Source organism: Lactuca serriola, chromosome 4 (assembly GCF_051521515.1).
Source record: "Lactuca serriola cultivar US96UC23 chromosome 4, Lser_US96UC23_V15, whole genome shotgun sequence".
NCBI classification, from domain to species: Eukaryota; Viridiplantae; Streptophyta; class Magnoliopsida; order Asterales; family Asteraceae; genus Lactuca; species Lactuca serriola.
Window position 1 is genome coordinate 43743816 of NC_136411.1, and position 19391 is coordinate 43763206.

The following is a 19391-nucleotide window of genomic DNA, read 5'->3' on the forward strand; positions in this document are numbered from 1 at the left end:
AGGACTCCTTGATCTTAGAGATTGTTTTGACAATTGTACCTAACTTGTATGTTAAGCTAATGTTTTGTTATATATATATATATATATATATATATATATATATATATATATATATATATATATATATATATATTTGAACCAATGAAAACATGACAACACATCATTTCCACAATACATTACTTGTGAAGAAAGAAATGGACACGTGTCATTTGATTATTGGTTCCGGTAGATGTTGCCCTAGTTATTTGTTTTCCATTGAACTCATTTATATATATATATATATATATATATATATATATATATATATATATATATATATATATAGGGAAAAGTGAATATACCCTTAAGAGTATATAAGCTTAGGTACCCGAACACACCATAATACGTCGTTTCGTTTGATAAATTCATTATAATATTCATAAACTTCAATCTTAAGTTGATTTACTTTCAAGATATTCGAAATTTCCGTATAATCTTTCTCTTACATCACATCTTTTTGCCGAACACTTATTAGGCTATATATATTGTAGATGAAAATGAAAATTATGTAAGAGAAAGATAAATGTGTAATTTATAAAAAATCATGGAAGTAAATCAAGTTAGAAGTTAAATTATAAGAACATTAGACAATTAGAATGTATTATATGATACAAAACAACATATTATGGTGAGTTTGGATACCTAAGGTTATATACCCTTAAGGGTATATTCACTTTACCCATATATATATATATATATATATATATATATATATATATATATATATATATATATATATATATATAGTTAACCTTTTGTGTGAAGGTAAGTCAATCCAAGAGTGTTTTCATAATTAGATTTTGTTACGTGATTATCTCTTGTACATACGAAATTAATTCTTGAAGCAGTAAAATTTTAGTTTCAAAGTATTGGATTGTTTTCTTCCTTTATAGCTTGATTGAATCATTACTTAGGACCAACAAAAGATTATCTCTCTACGCTAAAAAAGACGGGTCACGGAATCTTCCCAACATTATTGTTGTCTCTCCTCTCTAACAGCCTTTATGGAGCTATTTTTTTCAAAGAATGAAAGAAGTTTAAGTTTAAGGTAAAAAGAAATAATAATAAACAAGCAAAATTTAAAAAATAAACAAGAAAAGAAGACAAATGGGTAAAATATTCTTTTAATTTACACTTAATAAATTATTTTAAATAAAAATAAAATTTTATCCTATACGGATTAGTCTACCTGATAGAGACTTTGTCTTTTAAATTGAAGGTCCTGATTTCTAATCTGGATATTGACAATTTTACTAATTAACTAATACTAACAATTTTACTAACCAAGTTAATCGACTATAAAAAAACTAACCAAGTTAACTATAAGAAACCACAAAAAAACATATTTGTAAACCGCGTTGAGCGTTTGTGTTATTTCAGTCTTAAAAGTTAAAACAATCCTCCATAATAAATGAAAATAATTTTGGCACATGTCACTCTCTCATTAACTTGGACACATATCAATTTTTGGTATTTTTGTTTAAATGTGTTTTTTCATTTGTCATTTTTTTTTTGTCTTTTCTTAATTAACAATCATATTTACACTTCAATTAATAATTGTCTTAATTGAAAATAACCAATAAATTATAATATTAGTACGCATATAGTATTTGATATGTTTCCTTTTAAATTTAAATTTTAAATCTAAAATTTCAAGTTTAAATAAATTTTTGTTTAAACTTTCATATTTTATTTTTTGTTTTATCAAACTTATATAGTATACGGGTTTTATATGAATAATACTCTGATTTTTTAAAAATTTAATGGTAGATGTATACGGAGAAAGTTGGGTGCTCGTTGATTCACAGATTGAATGTTCGGGGAGTATTTTGGGCAACACATCATTCAAAAGGGTCCAAATCGCCCATCTATTAAAGCTTCGATACTCAGAAATTGACACGCGCCACCATCGCGCGTGGTTAAATTCTTGTGACATTACGCACGATGGCGGTCAGCTTTCATAATCTCGCAAGATCATCCGTTCGTTTATCCAGTCCACGTCATCTTCACAAAACCTCGGCCCTACGATCCGCACCACTCCGACGGGCCACCCTCGACGCCTTCACTCCATTATCGGTGGCGATATCATCCTTCAGGACCTGTCTATGGTCGAAATCTAAGCCAGAGAGAGAGAGAACGAGAGAGAGTAGAGAGAGAAAGAATAAGCGAAGAATCCAATGAGTTAATAAGGGTTCGATCTATTTGAAAAGGTACTTTCTCGGAACCCTAGTGTGTTACTATCACTCTATCAGACTTAATTATGTTTTGTTTGTGTAAAATTATAGAAGCTGTGTGAATATTGGTTTTAATCTTAAAAATTGTATGAAAATCTAGTATTTTGTACATGTTTGTACAATCAAAGCAGATTGAGTCAGGGTTTTTGGATTTCATGTATGAATTCGGAGAAAATTTTCAGTAGAAAGTCCTTCAAAGGTTTGAACAACAAGAAGAAGAAGAATTCAACACCGGCTCACAGTTCAAACCTAGCTTCAGAAGACGCAAACCCTAGCCAGGTATTAGTTATGGGTTCTCGGGTTCCTCCTGGAAACGGGGGAAGTAAGTTTGGATTTCGAAGGCAGGAGAATCGAGTTACTATCCAGCTGACATCTAAATCGAAGCAAGAGATGAGAGAAATTAAGAGGAAGCTTGTTAGTGAGCTTGAACTGGTTAAGCGATTGGTGAAGAAGATTGAGGAGGTAGGGTCGAGGCCTTTGAATCAGTTAAGTATCTCTGTTTTGGAGAACACTCAGGGTACAACTACAAGTGAGAATGTAGAGAAGGAGAAAAGAACTCCAAAAGCAAACCAGTTCTACAGGAAATCAGATTTTCTTCTTGCTAGAGATAGAATCCCTGCAACTGAGAGCCACAAGAAATTAAAACCTAGTGGCAAGAAACAAGGAGGAGTTGATGCTAAGTTTTCAAACAAATTGTTCAAGAGCTGTAGTACTTTGCTTGAGAAATTAATGAAGCACAAACATGGCTGGGTGTTTAATAAACCTGTTGATCCACTTGCCCTTGGCTTACATGATTACTTTGACATCATTAAGCATCCAATGGATTTGGAAACTGTAAAATCACGTCTGGATAAAAACTGGTATAATTCTCCAATGGAGTTTGCAGAAGATGTAAGACTCACATTTCACAATGCTATGACATATAACCCAAAAGGGCAAGATGTTCATGCCATGGCAGAGCTTCTGTTAAATTTTTTTCAAGAAAAATGGAAACTCATAGAAGCAGATTTTATCCGTGAGTCTAAGCTTGCAGTAAATAATGAAATTGTTTTGCCACCTCCACCTCCACCTCCACCTGCTCCAACCATTGATCCTAAACCAAAGCCTATGAATCCTTCTACCATGGGTAGAACTCCTTCTTCAAAGAAACCAAAGGCTAAGGAACTCAACAAAAGGGAAATGACATATGATGAGAAGCAAAAGCTTAGTATGGACCTTCAGAATCTGCCTTCTGAAAAGCTAGATAATGTTGTTCAGATTATCAAGAAACGAAACCCGTCATTGTCTCAAAAAGATGATGAAATTGAAGTGGATATTGATACTTTTGATACTGAAACTCTATGGGAGCTTGATCGGTTCGTTACAAACTACAAGAAAGGTTTAAGCAAGAACAAAAGGAAAGCTGATTTTCCCAATCAAGAAACAATGGAAGTTGAACCAAATGTACAGGAAAACGTGAGTCTTTCACACCATCTTTTTTCCTTTATGTAATGAAATATGCCAAAAGAAAAAAAACATGATTTTTCTTCCTAATTTCAGATTCCACAACCAATTGTTGTTGATGCCTTTAAAGAAGCTGATGAGACAGATGTTCAGATGGAGAAGAAAGTGGAGGAGGAAGTTGCTCAAGGAGACAACAAGTCCAGTAGCTCTAGCAGCTCCAGCAGTGTATCTGGATCCTCTTCTAGTGGTATTAATTAACTATTAACATATGAGAATTAATGGTTTTGTTTATTTTTGACTTAATATAAAGCCAAAAAACCTGGCTTAATGTATTAAGACACTAACCCATTACCTATCTCTCCTTTTTTTCCTCTCATCTCCTCATGTTAAAATTGATTCATATATTCAAAATTGTCTTTTTTTTTTATCTAATGATTTATCTTAATTTTTTTAATTGATTACAGATTCTGATAGTGATAGTTCATCTGGAGCAGGATCTGATGCAGGTCATTCTTCAAAGGCATGATTGCAACAAGAAGGTATTATTTAATTATCTTAATCATGTATATTGTGATTATTTTCATCTCACTCCTGTTTTAAAATGTTCATTCTGCTAATATATTTAAACCCTTTTCTTTTGCAGATTTCTGAAACTGCACCAAGTAGTACTTATTTGTAGAAGATGAAGATGTAACATATGGACCAAATGTACAACTCTTGATGCACAACGTGCAATTCGAATTTAGGTGTTTGTTGTTGTATCTGTAACTGTTAAGTTGTAAACTTATTTTGGCACGTGAAGTATGTAATCAAGACTGAAGTAAGTTTGTAGTGTCTTAGAATTAGTGACAGTTTGTTTCAGGTTGGTTAATTTAACTGTCTGTTTTAAGAGCTTCTGTGTATTGCATAAAAAGCTCACTCAACATCCCCTGAAGGTTGTAAAGTTATTTAGTTTTATTGCAAACTTTGTTAAAATGTCAAAATAACATCTAGTTTTTGTTACAATGAGCAGCTTTAGACTAGTATAGAGTGTTGTTAATTAGTTTGATAAAAGTCTTCAATTAATGACTGAACAAGTGCTTCTTAAAACCCAATTTTTAGAAAACTTGTAAGGGACTAATATTTTATAACAATTATTAACGTGCAAATGTGTAAAGTTAGAAAAGTGTCGATTTCCGAAAGAGAAAAGACGTATGAAATACTTTCTAAAATAAGCTACAACAAAGGGAAGAGCGTGGTGTAAAGCATTATTCCTCTAGCTGTTGTTATTGTGGGAATATGAATACCAAAGAGAACACGAATAAGAAATAATGGATACCGTGTGTGTGTGTGTTTTTTTTTTTTTTTTTTTTTTTTTTTTTTTTGTGATTAATATTCTTATAACTACAATGGTGTTTTTATGCGGTACACCCAAGTAATTTTTCTATTGCTTGCTTATTTTCAGTTTGTGTATTTTATGATAGTATTTTATATAAATAATCGTCTTAGCATAAAACATACTTTTTAAAGTTATTTTCTTATTGATATAGTTTTTTATCCAAAAATATTATGTTAAAAAATAAAAATAATTCATTATGTGTAAAAAGACAAGTCAATGAAATATAAAAATGTCTTTTTTCAATCATTTTACATGTACAAGTTCAAATTTTCAAAAAAAAAATAACTTTTAAATTTATTATGGTTTGGTATCCAAACACTTAAAAAGAAATTATATTTTAACACCTCATAACATAATAATTTTTAATAAATTGTTTTAAATAAGCAATCCTAAACATCTCCTTCAATATGTTATTGATGTTCTATTTCCAAATTGATTGTTTACATTACTAAATTAATTAAAACAGGAATAATATGAGTCGTATATCTATAAGAGCATGAATACGGCCTTCATAAACTTAGGTCGTAACTATAAAGATTCAACTGACAGCAAAATTTCTATAACATGACTAGATTCTAGTCTCAAATATTTATCGACTATCTAAATAAAAAAATTAAAAAAAATACATAGAATGATAAAAATGCAAATGACGTGTTTGCTTCTTTGTGGAGAAAAACACATCTTATCTCATTTATTATCTTTTTAGAAATAATAAAAAGTTAACTGAATTATCAAGATAGTCTATCATTGTTATAGATGAAATATGTGAATTTTTTTTTTGAAACAACAAACGAATTAAATGAGAGTAAAATTTATGAAATGACTAGTCATAACCGAGATCACCACTAGAAGTTGTTTTTAAGAAAAAAAATCATGGGGCTCATAAGTGAAAATATATGTTTTACATTCCGAAAGAAAAATCATTTTTTTGAACTTTTTTGTAGTAAAATCTTCAAAGATCATTTTTACAAGAAAAAATAGCTTTATATTGTAAGTTTAATCTTCAAAAAAAAAAAAAAAAAAAAAAAAAAAAAAAACAATATCAAAGAATTTCACATAAGTAATATATGACATTCTTAATTTCTTATATATGATCCGGGAAAATTAATAAAAATACATTTTTTAAACTTTTTTTGTGCTAAAATCCTGAGAATAAAGGCTTAAATAGTCTAAAAGTTTGATTTTTTTTTAGATTTTTTACCTTAAAATGATATAAAAGTGAAGAAACATGATAAAAATATGTCTTATATATGATTACCATTTACCAGTACACAATTTATTTCGCAGCCCATTAAGGTTTTTGGCAGCCAAAAATGACTTTGTCTCGACACGTTTACTAATTTTGTAGATTTTTTCATTTGATTAAATTTTTTATTATTTCTTGAATACTATATGACGGAATTAACTTATTAAAAAAATTGCGAAGAAATATTTGAGTGAGGGACTAATATTGTAATTTACTAAAAGAGAAGCAAAACTACAATACAATAGATTGCGTTGCGTAGCAAATATAAACACCCTTTCGCTTATCCCTTCACCAGCAGAGACCAGATACAGTCATACAGAGACAGAGACAGTGCAAGCAAAAATGTGTTGCGGTGATGGCGACTGCAGACCTTTGGGTTTCCTACTCGGTCTCCCCTTTGCTTTCCTTTCCCTTCTTCTATCAATCATCGGCGTCGTCGTCTGGATCGTCGGGTACGTTATAATTACTTACTCATTCTCGAAATCACTTGTCTAATCGTTTGATCCGCTACTTGAAAATTTTAAATTCGAATTGAATCTCAATTTCTGATTATACTGATGAACTGAAACAGATTGTCGTTGACATGCATATGCCCCTGCTGTTTGTGCCTTACGGTGTTAGTTGAAATAGCAATCGAGCTGATTAAGGCTCCGATTCATGTCATGGAATGGTTTACTTCGAAGATTCCTTGTTGAGTTGTAGTTATGAAACCTAACTTTGTGTGTGATTATTCGTGCATAGTGAATTACACTTTTTAGCATCTTCTCAATGTTCTTTTGAATATTTATGATATGGTGATTTGATTACTTTATTACTTTACTCTGTAGCATCATTTGCTTGTGTATCTAGTGTTACATCAATCGATTTATGATCCTGTATGTTTATCTATGTATATGTCGGTCAGCACTTATTTGATTAATTAGGGGGTGTGTGGCTAAGCTTTTTAAAACAATTAATTATTAGGTTCCATATAAAATAACTTATTATTCTGGTAGCAACCTCTAATAAATTGTTTTTTCATAAGGTACTCTTAACTTATAAACTAATAAGCAATAAGTTTTTTTTTTTTTGCCAAACACCCCCTTAATAGCAATGTTATATGCTTTTAGAACATTATTTAAAACATTTGATCAAAGTGTTGAATATATTGGCAAAATGTAACAAATAACAATGCAATTTTTAATTTTTCTTTCTTATTATAACATTGTACTCTTTTTGTCTTTATTATAACATTTTTCTTTACTTCAACTTATTCTTTTTGATAATCAATACCCATTTTCTCATTCAATACCCATTTTTCTTTACTTCAACTTATAACATTTGGGGATGGGTATTGTATCCACATCCACAATGTATTCAATTCTATATAGTTTAATTGATTGACATCAAACTCTATTTTTTATACAACTTTTTGAATCTATAAAATTCAATTGAACATATTTAGAAAAACATATATAATCCTTTTTGATAATCAATAATCATTTTCTCATTCAACATTTAAATGGGTATTGAACCCAAATCCATTTTATACCAACTTGACAGCGATTATAATTGAGCTTAAAATATTGTATATTTGTATGTCAATTAGTGTGTATACATGTAACTTGAGTTGAAATGTTTTGAATAAGATGAAGGTTGCGAATTAATGACGTTTTGGGGATGTCGTCTCTATCTCATATATCTTCTAGAAGCGATGCCAAGAATGTCCATTATCTAGTACAGAACAATGGTGTCTTCTCCTCTTGTTTTCTTTCACATGTAAATATTGAATGATACAATACATTCGGCAAGATTTTTGTTTTCTATATGATTGTCTACGTTTTTAAAGACATCCAAAACGAAACAAACACCGTTGACCAACATTTATGTTCCCAAGGAGGTGAAATCGCACTTCATCGCAAATTTTAAAGTCCATTATCAATTTAACATGGTTTACAAAGTTGGTTTGTTATTATAAGAAAGTTTAATTCACAACAATGAGATTTCAGCTCCACGAAAATAGTATTTATAAATATTGCTCCCTACCACTCCATATCTTATGAACACTTCCAATCTCTCCCTCTCTCTCTCTCTCTCTCTCTCTCTCTCTCTCTCTCTCTCATTAGTCCTTAATGGAGACAAGTATGCACTTGTGGCTTACAAGCTCTTTTGGAGTGGCCATGGTGGTTATTGTGGCATGGAGGTTGTTGAAGTGGGTGTGGGTGAAACCAAGGAGGCTTGAGAGGCACCTAAGGCTTCAAGGGATCAAGGGAACCTCCTACAAGTTCTTTTATGGGGATACAAAAGATATGAAACAACTGGTCAAAGAAGCCAACCAAAACCCCATCAGTATCCATGATGATATCATTCCAAGACTCTTGCCCTTTGTTTCTAGGTCAACCAAAACCTATGGTATCAATTGGTTGCTTCCTAAAATTAATTTCCAATCACAAAATAAGCAAAAGTTGGATAACAGGGTAATTAAACTTATATAATCGTTATTGAAATACAATTCTAATTTATTTCACAGGTAATATTTTCTTTGCGTGGTTGGGGCCAAACCCAATAGTGTATGTCCTTGATCCCGGTCTAGCCAAAGATATACTCTCTAGAATCAACGATTTCCAAAAGCTTAGGAAAAAAAATCCCTATATTAAGTTATTATCTCAAGGATTAATTGATTACGATGGAGATAAATGGGTCAAACATCGAAAAATCATCAATCCCGCATTCCATGCGCACAAATTAAAGGTTTATTAATCCTCTTTGACATACATATAACATTCAAATCTTCATCTTTTACATGAAACGATGGATTTCGTTCATCGAAATAATGTTTATAATTTGTTATGTAGTACATGGCTCCAGCTATTCATTTGAGCTGTAGCGAGATGATGGAGAAGTGGCAGAAGTTGTTAGCATGTGAGCATTCATGCGAGCTCGATGTGTTTCCATATCTTCAGACACTAACGAGCGACATAATCTCACGCACGGCATTTGGTAGTAGTTATGAAGAAGGAAGAAGGATATTTGAACTTCAGAAAGAACTTATTACTTTACTATTGGAAATCATACATTCCGTATACATCCCTGGATCTAGGTAAAGCATACATACATATACATTTTAAATCCTTGAGACGTATGAAATATCACACGATCATTGATATGTCATAATCTTCTTAATTCCCTTAGGTTTTTGCCCACTAAAAAGAACAAAAGAGTGAAAGAGATTGATCGACATGTGAAGGCTTCCATAAGAGGTATTATTGAGAAAAGACTGGTGGCAATGGAAGATGGTGAAGTTAGCCATGATGACTTACTAGGCATATTGTTGGAGTCCAATCAAAATGAGATTCAAGGAATGAGCATCGAAGATGTCATAGAAGAATGCAAGCTCTTTTACTTTGCAGGCCAAGAAACCACCTCCAATTTGCTCGTATGGTCCATGATCTTACTAAGCCAACATCCATCATGGCAAGAACAAGCAAGAGACGAAGTTTTTCGTGTCTTTGGACGTGAAAAACCAGATATTGATGGACTAAGTCACCTGAAGATCGTATGGAACTAGCTAATTTCACCTACACAATATATTTCTGGTTGTTGTATATAGCTTGTAAGCTTATGGTTCTGTTTACATTAATGGTTTTATTGTTGTTTGATCGTAGGTTACTATGATTTTGCATGAAGTTCTAAGGCTATATCCTGCAGTATCGGCATTATACCGATTGGCTAATGAAGAAACTAAGCTAGGAGATATGAGTTTACCGGCTGGAACTGCAATCACAATACCTGTGGCTATGTTGCATCATGACCATGAGATATGGGGTGACGATGCAAATGAGTTCATGCCTGAGAGGTTCTCTGAAGGTGTCTCAAAGGCAACTAAGGGACGAATGTCGTATTTCCCATTTGGTTGGGGACCTCGTATATGCATCGGCCAAAACTTTGCTTCGATGGAAGCCAAAATAGCATTAGCGATGATTCTGCAACATTTCACTTTTGTGCTTTCACTGTCTTATTCACATGCTCCTCATTCGGTCCTTACTGTACAACCCCAGTTTGGAGCTCACTTGATTATAAACAGGGTTGATCATTATTAAGCGAATATGTATTTTCTTTGTAATATGATTCTTTATATATCGGTTTGATCAATGATATATAATGGATGTCATTAAAGTGAACATATAGGGGTTTAATAAGATGGTTGGGAGTATATGTTTAGGGCATATACAATGCAAGTTGTATAAGAGTTTAATAAGATAGTGACTAGGATTGAATGAGTTTTTAATGGAACGTGGGTGATGATATCGAGTAAAGTTGAATGAAACAATTGAATAATCATTCAACTCTTCTATAAGATTCAATAGAAAGAATAAAATGACGATTATGATTAAATACATGTTTAACGGGTTGTCGGTGGTAAAATTAATTTTGAATAGGTATTTAATGTATGATGTAACAATTGATTGAACTTTATAAAGTATAATGGATTATGAATACTCTTAAGACATAGATGGTTAAAGTTTGGGAAGTGATATTTCCACTTAATAATTTGATCCATCCACATGAGGTATAACATCTTTGCAGCTATCATACAAGTTGGTAAAACATACATTTAAATCAATTTATCAAGTGAAAATATGACTTTTAGTCAAAGTCATATTAAACAATTTGATACTCTTAAAAGATTGCCGGTTAAAGTTTTGTCCAAAATTATGACTAAATAATCAATAGTTAAACGCAGCAAGTCAAGGACAAACTTGAAAACCTTAAAAAGGTTATAAATACAAGAGTTTGAATTGTGGACCATGACACAATAGGACTTGGGATAAAGTAAAAAAAGATATACATAGCAATAGTTATAGCATTTAAAAATTATTTGAAACAAGTTGCGTTTGTAGTCCAACGGTTAGGATAATTGCCTTCCAAGCAATAGACCCGGGTTCGACTCCCGGCAAACGCATTTTTGAATTATTTATTTTCTTTTTGGATTTTAGGTTAAAAGGGTCTTGTCGTCATTCTTGTGTATTTTACCGCTCAACCGATCGTCGTCACTGCTCGCTACTCTCAAACCCCCCAATTCTCTGCATCCACGATTGGATTTTTTATTGTTAGCGCAGGCATATTTTCAAACATCTCTGCCCAAGGATTTCGATTGGGGTTTTGGTCGGGGAAGCGAACATATTCAAGAGACTGAACCTGAAGAATCCCACCTACTTCTCGATCAATTTTCCGTTCAAATTTTTTCAATACAATGAATGAAGGAGGGGAGGGGAAGTCTGTCGATTTTGCTGGAGATCAACAGCCGCAGCCGACCACTGATGTTCCTCAATCCACGCTGCCTCTAGTGATGCAAGCCAATCCCCAAACCCTTTCAGGTATGTACAGTGATGTATTTATCAGAGTCATCGACTTTGGCTATCTTTTATTCCTCTTGAAATTGATCATCTTTATAATATAAACCAACTTAGGGCCTTCAACAGCTCTCAGTCTTAGGTTATCATATGCAATAGAGTAATGAGGCACTTATGGAAGATTATTTGAATTGGTCGCAATCCTTAAGGTTTAAAAGATGAGAATGGTTTTACTAAGTAGGTTTTAGATATGATGCTTGTTTTTCTCCCACTTTTCTTCTAATATGCAAGTTTGCACTTCTTGGAAATGCTACAAGCTTGTACATGGTAAATGTTAGTTAACATATGATAAAGGGAATGAAGACAAACTGGCTTTCAAGTTCACTAGTTAGATTCTTGATTATCTACAGTTCGCCTTGAGACAATAAATCAGAGTAATTGTAACTCAATCTTTTCAGAACGAAGGCTTTTATCTTAAGCCATATCATCAAATTATCGAAAATGTTTTCCCTTCTATATGACTTTTAAAATTTAAACCATCTGTTCTGCATGATGCCTTTTTTTCACACACTTCTACTTCTATTCAAATCCATTCATTTGGTTAAAGTTTGTTCCAAAATCCCAGAGAAAAACACTAGAGTTGATGCTGTGTGGCAGCAGATGAACAAAGGAATTTCTAAAGAGAAGCTGAATTCCATTATAAAGAAGTCTCCCTCAAATTCAAAAGGAACTTCATCTAAACCTTCTTCAAAAACATCTTCTTCCGTAAGTCTTCTCATAAATTTTACATAAATAAACATTTTCAACTCAACATATTACATATTCAATGATTCGTTTTTCATTAGAGTTGGATGACAGTTCTTGGACTTGGTCCAAAAAAGACTTCACCTCTACAGCCCACACCAAAGTCAAAGCCAGATGATAAACAAGACGGTGTTAGTCAAGACACCATGAAACTTGCAGCTGCCGCCCTTTCTGCCGCCAGGGATGCCGCCAACATGGCCAATGTTTCAGGAAGAGGCAAAATCGAGGTGAGAGAAATGAGAGACTTTGCAGGGGAAGCCATTGAAGTAAAGAAGTTTGTTGATGCAAACACAAAAGAAGCATCAGAAAAAGAAAAAGGGAGTAGTGCACCTTCTGCAGTAGATTCGATTCTTGAACAAATTAGAAAGAAACCAAAACTAAGTGTTCTTGATAAGACCAAAAAAGATTGGGGTGAATTTAAGGAAGAAAACCGGTTGGATGAAGAGCTTGAAACTTATAAAAAGAGTGGAAATAAGTATTTGGATAAAGTCTCTTTCTTGCAACGTGCAGATTATCGTGAGTTTGAGAGGGAAAGAGATGCAAGATTAGCTGTGCAGGCTAAAAGGAAGACTGATATGCGAGAAGATGACTAATAAATACCAATATTTTATAAAATGTTTTATTGTTTCATCTTTGTTTTTAGAGATTTTGTAACATGAGAGCGGATATTGTTTGATAATTTTCATCTATGCATGAGATGCGCACAAACTAGTGCATTTGGTATTTAACTGTTGTGCATTTGATATGTAATGTTGTATACATAATTGAGTGCATCTCATATATACTTTGGTTCATGTTATGCAAAAGTTTGTGCATCTCATCTAGAATCATGTGTATGTTATTTATTAGTTATGCATAAGCTTGTGTATTTTCATGTACAAGCATCTGCATCTCATGCATAATCTAGTACAACTTATGTATGTTTTTAAACTTAATTATATGGGATATTGACTACATTGACCAACTCTTTGTTTACTATTAACAAAATAGACCAACTAGTTTAATAATTTGAAAAATGACCACTGAATCTGTAATTTTAAAGAGAAAAAATATGAATTCGACAAACTAGGTTTGGATCAATTTTCCGTTCAAATTTATTCAATATTATAATGAATGAAGGAGGGCATGGCATGTCTATCAATTTTCCCCAAACCCTTCCAGATACGTACAGTGATTTATTTGTCAAAATCATTGAATTTTGCTATCTTTTATTCCTCTTGAACTTATCATCTTTATAAGTATTACATAGTCGGAATTACAGGAATTAGCAATGGATTTCACTCTCTTTACTAATATAGGAAATGTACTTTAGTTTCTTACATATAATAGCAATGTAATTTCATTTCTCTACTCATAATAGCAATGTAATTTAATTTTCTTACCAATAATAGCAACATACGTGGCTTTTTGTTTATTAATAATAGAAAAACATTTATAATTCCTTACATTTCTTTAAAGATCCAGACATATTTAGCATTCCGTACATTTCTTCAAAGATTCAGACACTGTTAAGAAAATACACAATTTATCATTCACGGGTTATTGCTTAGCACAACACTCTTGACGTACCTAGTATATATAAAGAAAACAATGTTACTCATTTAAATCATTGTCCCTTTTTAATAACTTTGCAGTATTTCTATCTATTATTTTGGAGATTTATAATTCTTCCGTTTTATTGGATGGAATTTCAACGAATTGGATCTATAAGAACCCCCAAGTCCTAGCTTTTCAATAAAAAATGAATCATTTAGAGCTCAAAATCATGGTTGTCAAAATCGCGATCCTGATCGTAGGATTGTATGATGTTTTAAAAACGTTCTTATGAGATTATGGATTTGGTAGAACAAGACGAAGAAAAAAATATTGTACGATTATTTCCATGTGATTTAAACTCATTTCTCCCATATTGATAACAACAATCCCTTGACTAAATCCTTATTTATGAATAAGACCTTAAACTTTGTTTTAATGCCACATTTTACTACAATCTCACCTTGGCATTCAAACTAAGTATTCAAAATTAAACAAAAAATGTAAAATATGAACTTTTTTTAATGAACAGACACCTTGAATACCCAAACAGTATCCAACCAAACCTTTCGAGTCATCAAACCAAACACCATGAAGTTTACCAACTTCACCTTGATCTCTACCAAACCTCTCGCCATCCAAACACACCCCGTACAACCCTATGTACTCCTGCTTTGGCAAATGCTACCCTGACCCGCATGTGATCCACCATCTAATAAAGACTAAAGTGCATAAGTGGCCCTTGTGGTTTGCTCAAAATTGTCACTTTGGTCTAAAAACGTTTTGACTAGACCAAAGGTCCAAAGTTTTCATTTTGTTGCGAGTTTGATCCAATTTGATTTAAAATGTTTTAGAATGTCGATTTTGCCCTTACTTTTTTGCTTTTCAGTTTTTCTTTATATATTTATGTAACACCCATAAAATTTATGTCAAATTTAAAACATTCTAATCCATTCAAAAACCAGTAAGTTATTACAACTTGTTTTCAAAATAGTTTAAACATCAGAGTATCCCCAAAACCAAATCATGAAATATGAGGAGCGGTACGATCACGCCTTTGCTTTGCCACAATCTCCTGATGTACCTGAAACAATAAACTGAAACTGTAAGCCCGAAAGCTTAGTGAGTTCCCCCAAAATACACATACACACATAACCATACACGTACAACAATGAACAACATATTATGGGCCCAATCAACCATCCAGTTGGAATACCCATGGCCCTCAACCTTCGGGTTGGAATGCCACATACTATGAGTCCAATCATCCTAGCAGGATGGAATACTCTCGGCCCACAACCATCGGGTTGGAATGCACCGGGCACCTACACATACAACAACTACTATGGGTCCGATCATCCCTCATGATGGAATACCCCAAGCCCTCAACCATCGGGTTGGAATGTCAACCTACTATGAGTCCAATCATCCTACCGGGATGGAATACTCCTGGCCCACAACCATCGGGTTGGAATGCCCTACCTACTATGAGTCCAATCATCCTACCGGGATGGAATACTCCTGGCTCACAACCATCGGATTGGAATGCCCACACACTAACAAACATGTGCACCTATCAGATAATCACATAACAGTCTGCAGAAACAACATACTAGGCCCTATCATCCTACCGAGATGGAATACCCTCTACTACTGCTCAAACATGTGCACATATAACAGGTAATCTCCTACCAGCATTTAGACAGTCAGACCAACTATAGGTCACTAAGCATAGCCACATCCAATCTACCAAGATTCCGACCTAAACAATCAATACTAACACATAATCATCCTTTCTACCAAAATATCAACTAACATATCACAGCAGTAACTATCTCAAATAACAATCAAAGGGCCGGCCTTGGTGCCTTAGACCCTTGGGTATAGTAAGGATAATTCACCTTGAAACTGCCGAACCGAACCACGAAAGCATAATCCCGAAGCACTGCCCCAGACTCCAACACCCATAGCCATCAATGATCCGTTGACATAAATATCCAAATTACCATAATACCCTTGAAGGTCAAACAGGTCAAAGTCAAAGTCCTGGCCAAAGTCAACCTTCCTGATTGACCCTACTCGCCGAGTCAACCCATTGACTCGTAGAGTTCTTAAACTCAGAAGAATCTCATATCACGACTCGACTCGCCGAGTCACCCCATGACCCGTCGAGTCCATCAATCTCCGAGTCCTATCCTGTCCAACTCACTGAGTCACCACTCAACTCACTGATCCGAGTCTTAACCAGAAGAGGTTGGGGGGTTCTGCGCTATAACTTGTCGAGTCCAAGAACAGACTCGCTAAATTCACGACAATCTTCATCAGACTCGCCGAGTTGTTCATCCAACTCGTCGAGTCCATGCCCATCATCATATGACTTGTCGAGTCAACCCATGCGACTCGCCGAGTCTCTTCAGTCCTTCATCCATACAGTCACTTCATGCAGAGGCTCCATACTGTAGATTCATCCTCCTAGGGCATGACTCTCACGTAAAACTACCAACTTTACGTGAGTACAAGGTGTTATTGGCCCAAAACAAGCTAGGGCTAGGGTTTAAGGCAAGAATGCTTCACAACCAAACCAAGGGATGATGCTTTATGATTTCCTGGACCAAGGCAAGTCTAGATCTGAAGTTGCAACCTCAGATCTAGACCCATAACTCGAAATGGATCTTAAACATACTAAAATGGCCCCAAATCCATCCATAAGTTAATCTAGAAAGGAAGGGATCAAGGTAACAACTTGTTACCTCAAAAATGTGCCCAAACTGAAGTAGATTTTGGATCTATACGAGTCCCTTGATGCTATACACTTGATCTACAAGCCTCATTTGCTAGAATCTCCTTCCAAAGCTTCCAAGCTCGCTCCAAAGGCTCACACACGATTTTAGGGTTTTCTGACTCTCAAGGGTAACTAGGAGGCTGGGGTGAGGACTTATTTACTTTGGTTCATGGTATGCAAAAGTTTGTGCATCTCATCTAGAATCATGTGTATGTTATTTAGTAATTAGTAGTTAGTGTATCTCGTGAATAACCTTGTGAATGTTATGGATAAGCTTGTGTATTTCATGTGCAAGCATCTCCCTAACAAAATCATTAAAATCATTGTCAATTTTCTCAATCTCCTTAATTACATTATCCCAAGTTAATTCTTAATTAATTAATTGCTTTGATTGTGATTCATATATCTTTTATTTGAAAATTGATCAATAGTAAGAAATAAGATATATTTTCTACTGTATTTTGTTGTTAAAATATTGAATTTCGGATTAATAAAATATTACACAAAATAAAAGAACTTTGGATGAACTTTAGATCAATGCAATTTGAATGCACTTGTTGTGCCAATTTGGGGAAGCATAAAACTATAATTAACATTTCTCCCATATTTACAACAATGACCCCTGGACTAAATCCTTATTTATGAATAAGATCCTAAACTTTGTTTTAATGCCACATTTTACTACAGCACTAATCAACATTCCAATTGATTTTATTTTTCTAATAATAATAACTCGTCACGATTCAAATCTCCACAATGAAAACTACTTGACAAGACCCAAACTGATGATTCCCCAAGAAGTATGTGGCCATGACCTCTCCTTTGCCTTACTCAACAACACCCTACCCCAAGAAACCCACCCTTCCCATGAGATCCTCTTGTCCCATGGACACCCCCATTCCAGCAATAGACTCAAACCCTTTTCAGCCTCTCTCTCCCCTTCCTCGAACCTCCCTCTGCTCAAATAAAACTGACTCAGCAACACATGAGGCTCACCTACAAACGGGTTCTTCTCGATACACTTCAACAACATCTCTTCACCCTTCTCCTTCTTCGACCCTTCGTCGTTAACAGCCTCCCAATACAAGTCTCGTGCCACTATCTGCTCACTTGGATCAAGAATCTTGGTGCATCTCTCGAAAACAGGTGGTATTACCAGCTCTATATCTTCGTCTCTGTTATCAGCTACAATCCCATTAACATGCCCATCTGCTCTTCTCCTTTCCTCTGCGTACATCTCTTCTTCTCTTACCAACAAAGTGTAAATAGCTGCCATTTTCGATATCAGGTTCATCCACAGTCCTGGCTTCCCATTTCCGGGCCATAAGGTGTAGAAATTGCTGTTACCAATGAACTCCAGCCGACCATCGGTGTTGTCGTACAATGCATCCTGATAACCATAGTATTGATCACCGAAATCAGCTATGGTCATCAGAAGGAAAACGGCGACCACCCTTCTTGGAACAACCACTGGTTCGCCAGTTCTGATATGCTTCACCTTGATTCCGGTGGCTGGAACGATCGTCTGCAGCTTCTTCCTCCACCGTTCTTCTCTGTTCCAACAACCGTTGTCCTTGACGTCTCTCAAAGACTGTTCAGAAGCTTGGAGATGCTCCCGGAGCTCCGAATCAGTGTAGCGAAACACAAGATCATCATGAATGAGAGGGTGGCGAGGTACAACGCAAAACAAGTGAATGAAACGCTCAGCGACGGGACCAACATGGTTCCGAACAGTTTCCCGGTCGGTGACGGGGTCGAAGATTGCAAGGTCATGATAGGAGTTGGAGTAAACGGAATGAAAAAGGCCAAAAAGACAAACGGAATCTGGTGCATTCCAGAGCTTGAGGATCCGGTAGACATGGTAGAGGTGATCAAGAAAGGTTCCTAGCCGGTGCCAGCACTCACCAGCGCCAGCGGAGCGTAAGATGGCCAAGAGGGCTGGCAGTTTGGTGTCCACTGACTCGGGTTTGTCACGGAGGAAAGGACGAGCTGACTCAATGAGATCTTGAAGATGCTGATCATCGTGGTGATCAAGAGAGACTGGAGTTGAAGAGGGCATGTTTGCGGTTGCTTGAGAAGATAAGAATGGAAAAGATATGCATATGATGATGGATGAAGAGTAGATGAGACCATATATTTATATACACGTATATACATAGCTAGTGTCAATTTGGTAAGAATTAATTAGTACGTGTCACGGAGCCTTTGTTCGTAGGACACTTGGGTTGTCAAATCGCACCCCACTCGGATTTGGAGTTTTCATTTGTGATTTGTGTAGAATCATATCAAAGACGAGTAGACGACGACAAAGTGTGAAATTGTAATCAAAACTCAAGAGTTGGTGTACGTAAACTTTTTGCCTTTGGTACGATGTCTACTCCCTTTCTAGTTTCTAGACAAGAATTGATGGTACCATGACGTAAAGTTTTATGAGTGGTTATTTTCGTTCGCTGTATCTTTTTTTTTTTTTTCGCTCTTTTTAAAGGACTCATAATCTCATATATGATAATGGTAAACCAAGAAAATGATAAAATTCAATGAATCTAATCCTCTTAGATAATGTGTGTCTATAATTTGTTAAGCAATACATAAAAAGTGG

General features: G+C 34.6%; 5 protein-coding genes and 1 non-coding gene across 10 annotated transcripts; 5 read left to right on the forward strand and 1 right to left on the reverse strand.

Moving 5' to 3' along the window:
* Nucleotides 1-1983: 1983 nt before the first annotated feature.
* GTE4 (global transcription factor group E4) lies at nucleotides 1984-4721 on the forward strand. 4 transcript variants are annotated; one of them, XM_079038611.1, is made up of 5 exons: nucleotides 1984-2249; nucleotides 2374-3728; nucleotides 3813-3963; nucleotides 4181-4255; nucleotides 4360-4721. In XM_079038611.1, exons 2-4 carry the CDS (start codon nucleotides 2433-2435, stop codon nucleotides 4240-4242), a joined length of 1509 nt encoding a protein of 502 aa, XP_078894737.1. In that variant the 5' UTR covers nucleotides 1984-2249; nucleotides 2374-2432; the 3' UTR covers nucleotides 4243-4255; nucleotides 4360-4721. The 4 variants fall into 4 exon arrangements, with proteins under 4 accessions (XP_078894737.1, XP_078894738.1, XP_078894736.1 ...); XM_079038612.1 differs by having other exon boundaries at nucleotides 2405-3728; XM_079038613.1 differs by having other exon boundaries at nucleotides 1986-2249; nucleotides 2456-3728.
* Nucleotides 4722-6604: 1883 nt separating this feature from the next.
* On the forward strand, nucleotides 6605-7154 carry LOC145101421 (signaling peptide TAXIMIN 1). The gene is made up of 2 exons (XM_079038615.1): nucleotides 6605-6792; nucleotides 6912-7154. The coding sequence occupies exons 1-2, from the start codon at nucleotides 6683-6685 to the stop codon at nucleotides 7033-7035; spliced, it is 234 nt and encodes a 77-aa protein (XP_078894741.1). The 5' UTR covers nucleotides 6605-6682; the 3' UTR covers nucleotides 7036-7154.
* A 1165-nt stretch (nucleotides 7155-8319) lies between these two features.
* LOC145101418 (cytochrome P450 CYP72A219-like) lies at nucleotides 8320-10625 on the forward strand. The gene is made up of 5 exons (XM_079038609.1): nucleotides 8320-8731; nucleotides 8850-9070; nucleotides 9175-9419; nucleotides 9512-9875; nucleotides 9985-10625. The coding sequence occupies exons 1-5, from the start codon at nucleotides 8452-8454 to the stop codon at nucleotides 10417-10419; spliced, it is 1545 nt and encodes a 514-aa protein (XP_078894735.1). The 5' UTR covers nucleotides 8320-8451; the 3' UTR covers nucleotides 10420-10625.
* A 585-nt stretch (nucleotides 10626-11210) lies between these two features.
* Nucleotides 11211-11282, forward strand: TRNAG-UCC (transfer RNA glycine (anticodon UCC)). The gene has a single exon. It is a non-coding gene; the product is annotated as a tRNA-Gly (tRNA).
* Nucleotides 11283-11338: 56 nt separating this feature from the next.
* Nucleotides 11339-13205, forward strand: LOC145101422 (craniofacial development-like protein). 2 transcript variants are annotated; one of them, XM_079038616.1, is made up of 3 exons: nucleotides 11339-11697; nucleotides 12281-12438; nucleotides 12519-13205. In XM_079038616.1, the coding sequence occupies exons 1-3, from the start codon at nucleotides 11574-11576 to the stop codon at nucleotides 13068-13070; spliced, it is 834 nt and encodes a 277-aa protein (XP_078894742.1). In that variant the 5' UTR covers nucleotides 11339-11573; the 3' UTR covers nucleotides 13071-13205. The 2 variants fall into 2 exon arrangements, with proteins under 2 accessions (XP_078894742.1, XP_078894743.1); XM_079038617.1 differs by having other exon boundaries at nucleotides 11340-11697; nucleotides 12299-12438.
* Nucleotides 13206-17364: 4159 nt separating this feature from the next.
* LOC145101424 (uncharacterized) lies at nucleotides 17365-19152 on the reverse strand. Its single transcript, XM_079038619.1, has one exon. It carries the CDS (start codon nucleotides 18849-18851, stop codon nucleotides 17556-17558), a length of 1296 nt encoding a protein of 431 aa, XP_078894745.1. The 5' UTR covers nucleotides 18852-19152; the 3' UTR covers nucleotides 17365-17555.
* Between the last annotated feature and the right edge of the window lie 239 nt (nucleotides 19153-19391).

Excerpts from the sequence above, each read along its gene's own strand:
- LOC145101418 (XM_079038609.1), top strand. The coding sequence starts at position 8,452 with ATGGAGACAAGTATGCACTTGTGGCTTACAAGCTCTTTTGGAGTGGCC. Across the intron at positions 9,071-9,174 it reads TCCATGCGCACAAATTAAAG|TACATGGCTCCAGCTATTCA; the intron begins GTTTATTAATCC and ends TTTGTTATGTAG. Across the intron at positions 9,876-9,984 it reads GACTAAGTCACCTGAAGATC|GTTACTATGATTTTGCATGA; the intron begins GTATGGAACTAG and ends GTTTGATCGTAG.
- LOC145101421 (XM_079038615.1), top strand. The coding sequence starts at position 6,683 with ATGTGTTGCGGTGATGGCGACTGCAGACCTTTGGGTTTCCTACTCGGT. Across the intron at positions 6,793-6,911 it reads GTCGTCGTCTGGATCGTCGG|ATTGTCGTTGACATGCATAT; the intron begins GTACGTTATAAT and ends GAACTGAAACAG.
- LOC145101422 (XM_079038616.1), top strand. The coding sequence starts at position 11,574 with ATGAATGAAGGAGGGGAGGGGAAGTCTGTCGATTTTGCTGGAGATCAA. Across the intron at positions 11,698-12,280 it reads CAATCCCCAAACCCTTTCAG|TTTGTTCCAAAATCCCAGAG; the intron begins GTATGTACAGTG and ends ATTTGGTTAAAG. Across the intron at positions 12,439-12,518 it reads CTTCAAAAACATCTTCTTCC|AGTTGGATGACAGTTCTTGG; the intron begins GTAAGTCTTCTC and ends GTTTTTCATTAG.
- LOC145101424 (XM_079038619.1), bottom strand. The coding sequence starts at position 18,851 with ATGCCCTCTTCAACTCCAGTCTCTCTTGATCACCACGATGATCAGCAT.
- GTE4 (XM_079038610.1), top strand. The coding sequence starts at position 2,433 with ATGAATTCGGAGAAAATTTTCAGTAGAAAGTCCTTCAAAGGTTTGAAC. Across the intron at positions 3,729-3,812 it reads AACCAAATGTACAGGAAAAC|ATTCCACAACCAATTGTTGT; the intron begins GTGAGTCTTTCA and ends TCCTAATTTCAG. Across the intron at positions 3,964-4,180 it reads ATCTGGATCCTCTTCTAGTG|ATTCTGATAGTGATAGTTCA; the intron begins GTATTAATTAAC and ends AATTGATTACAG.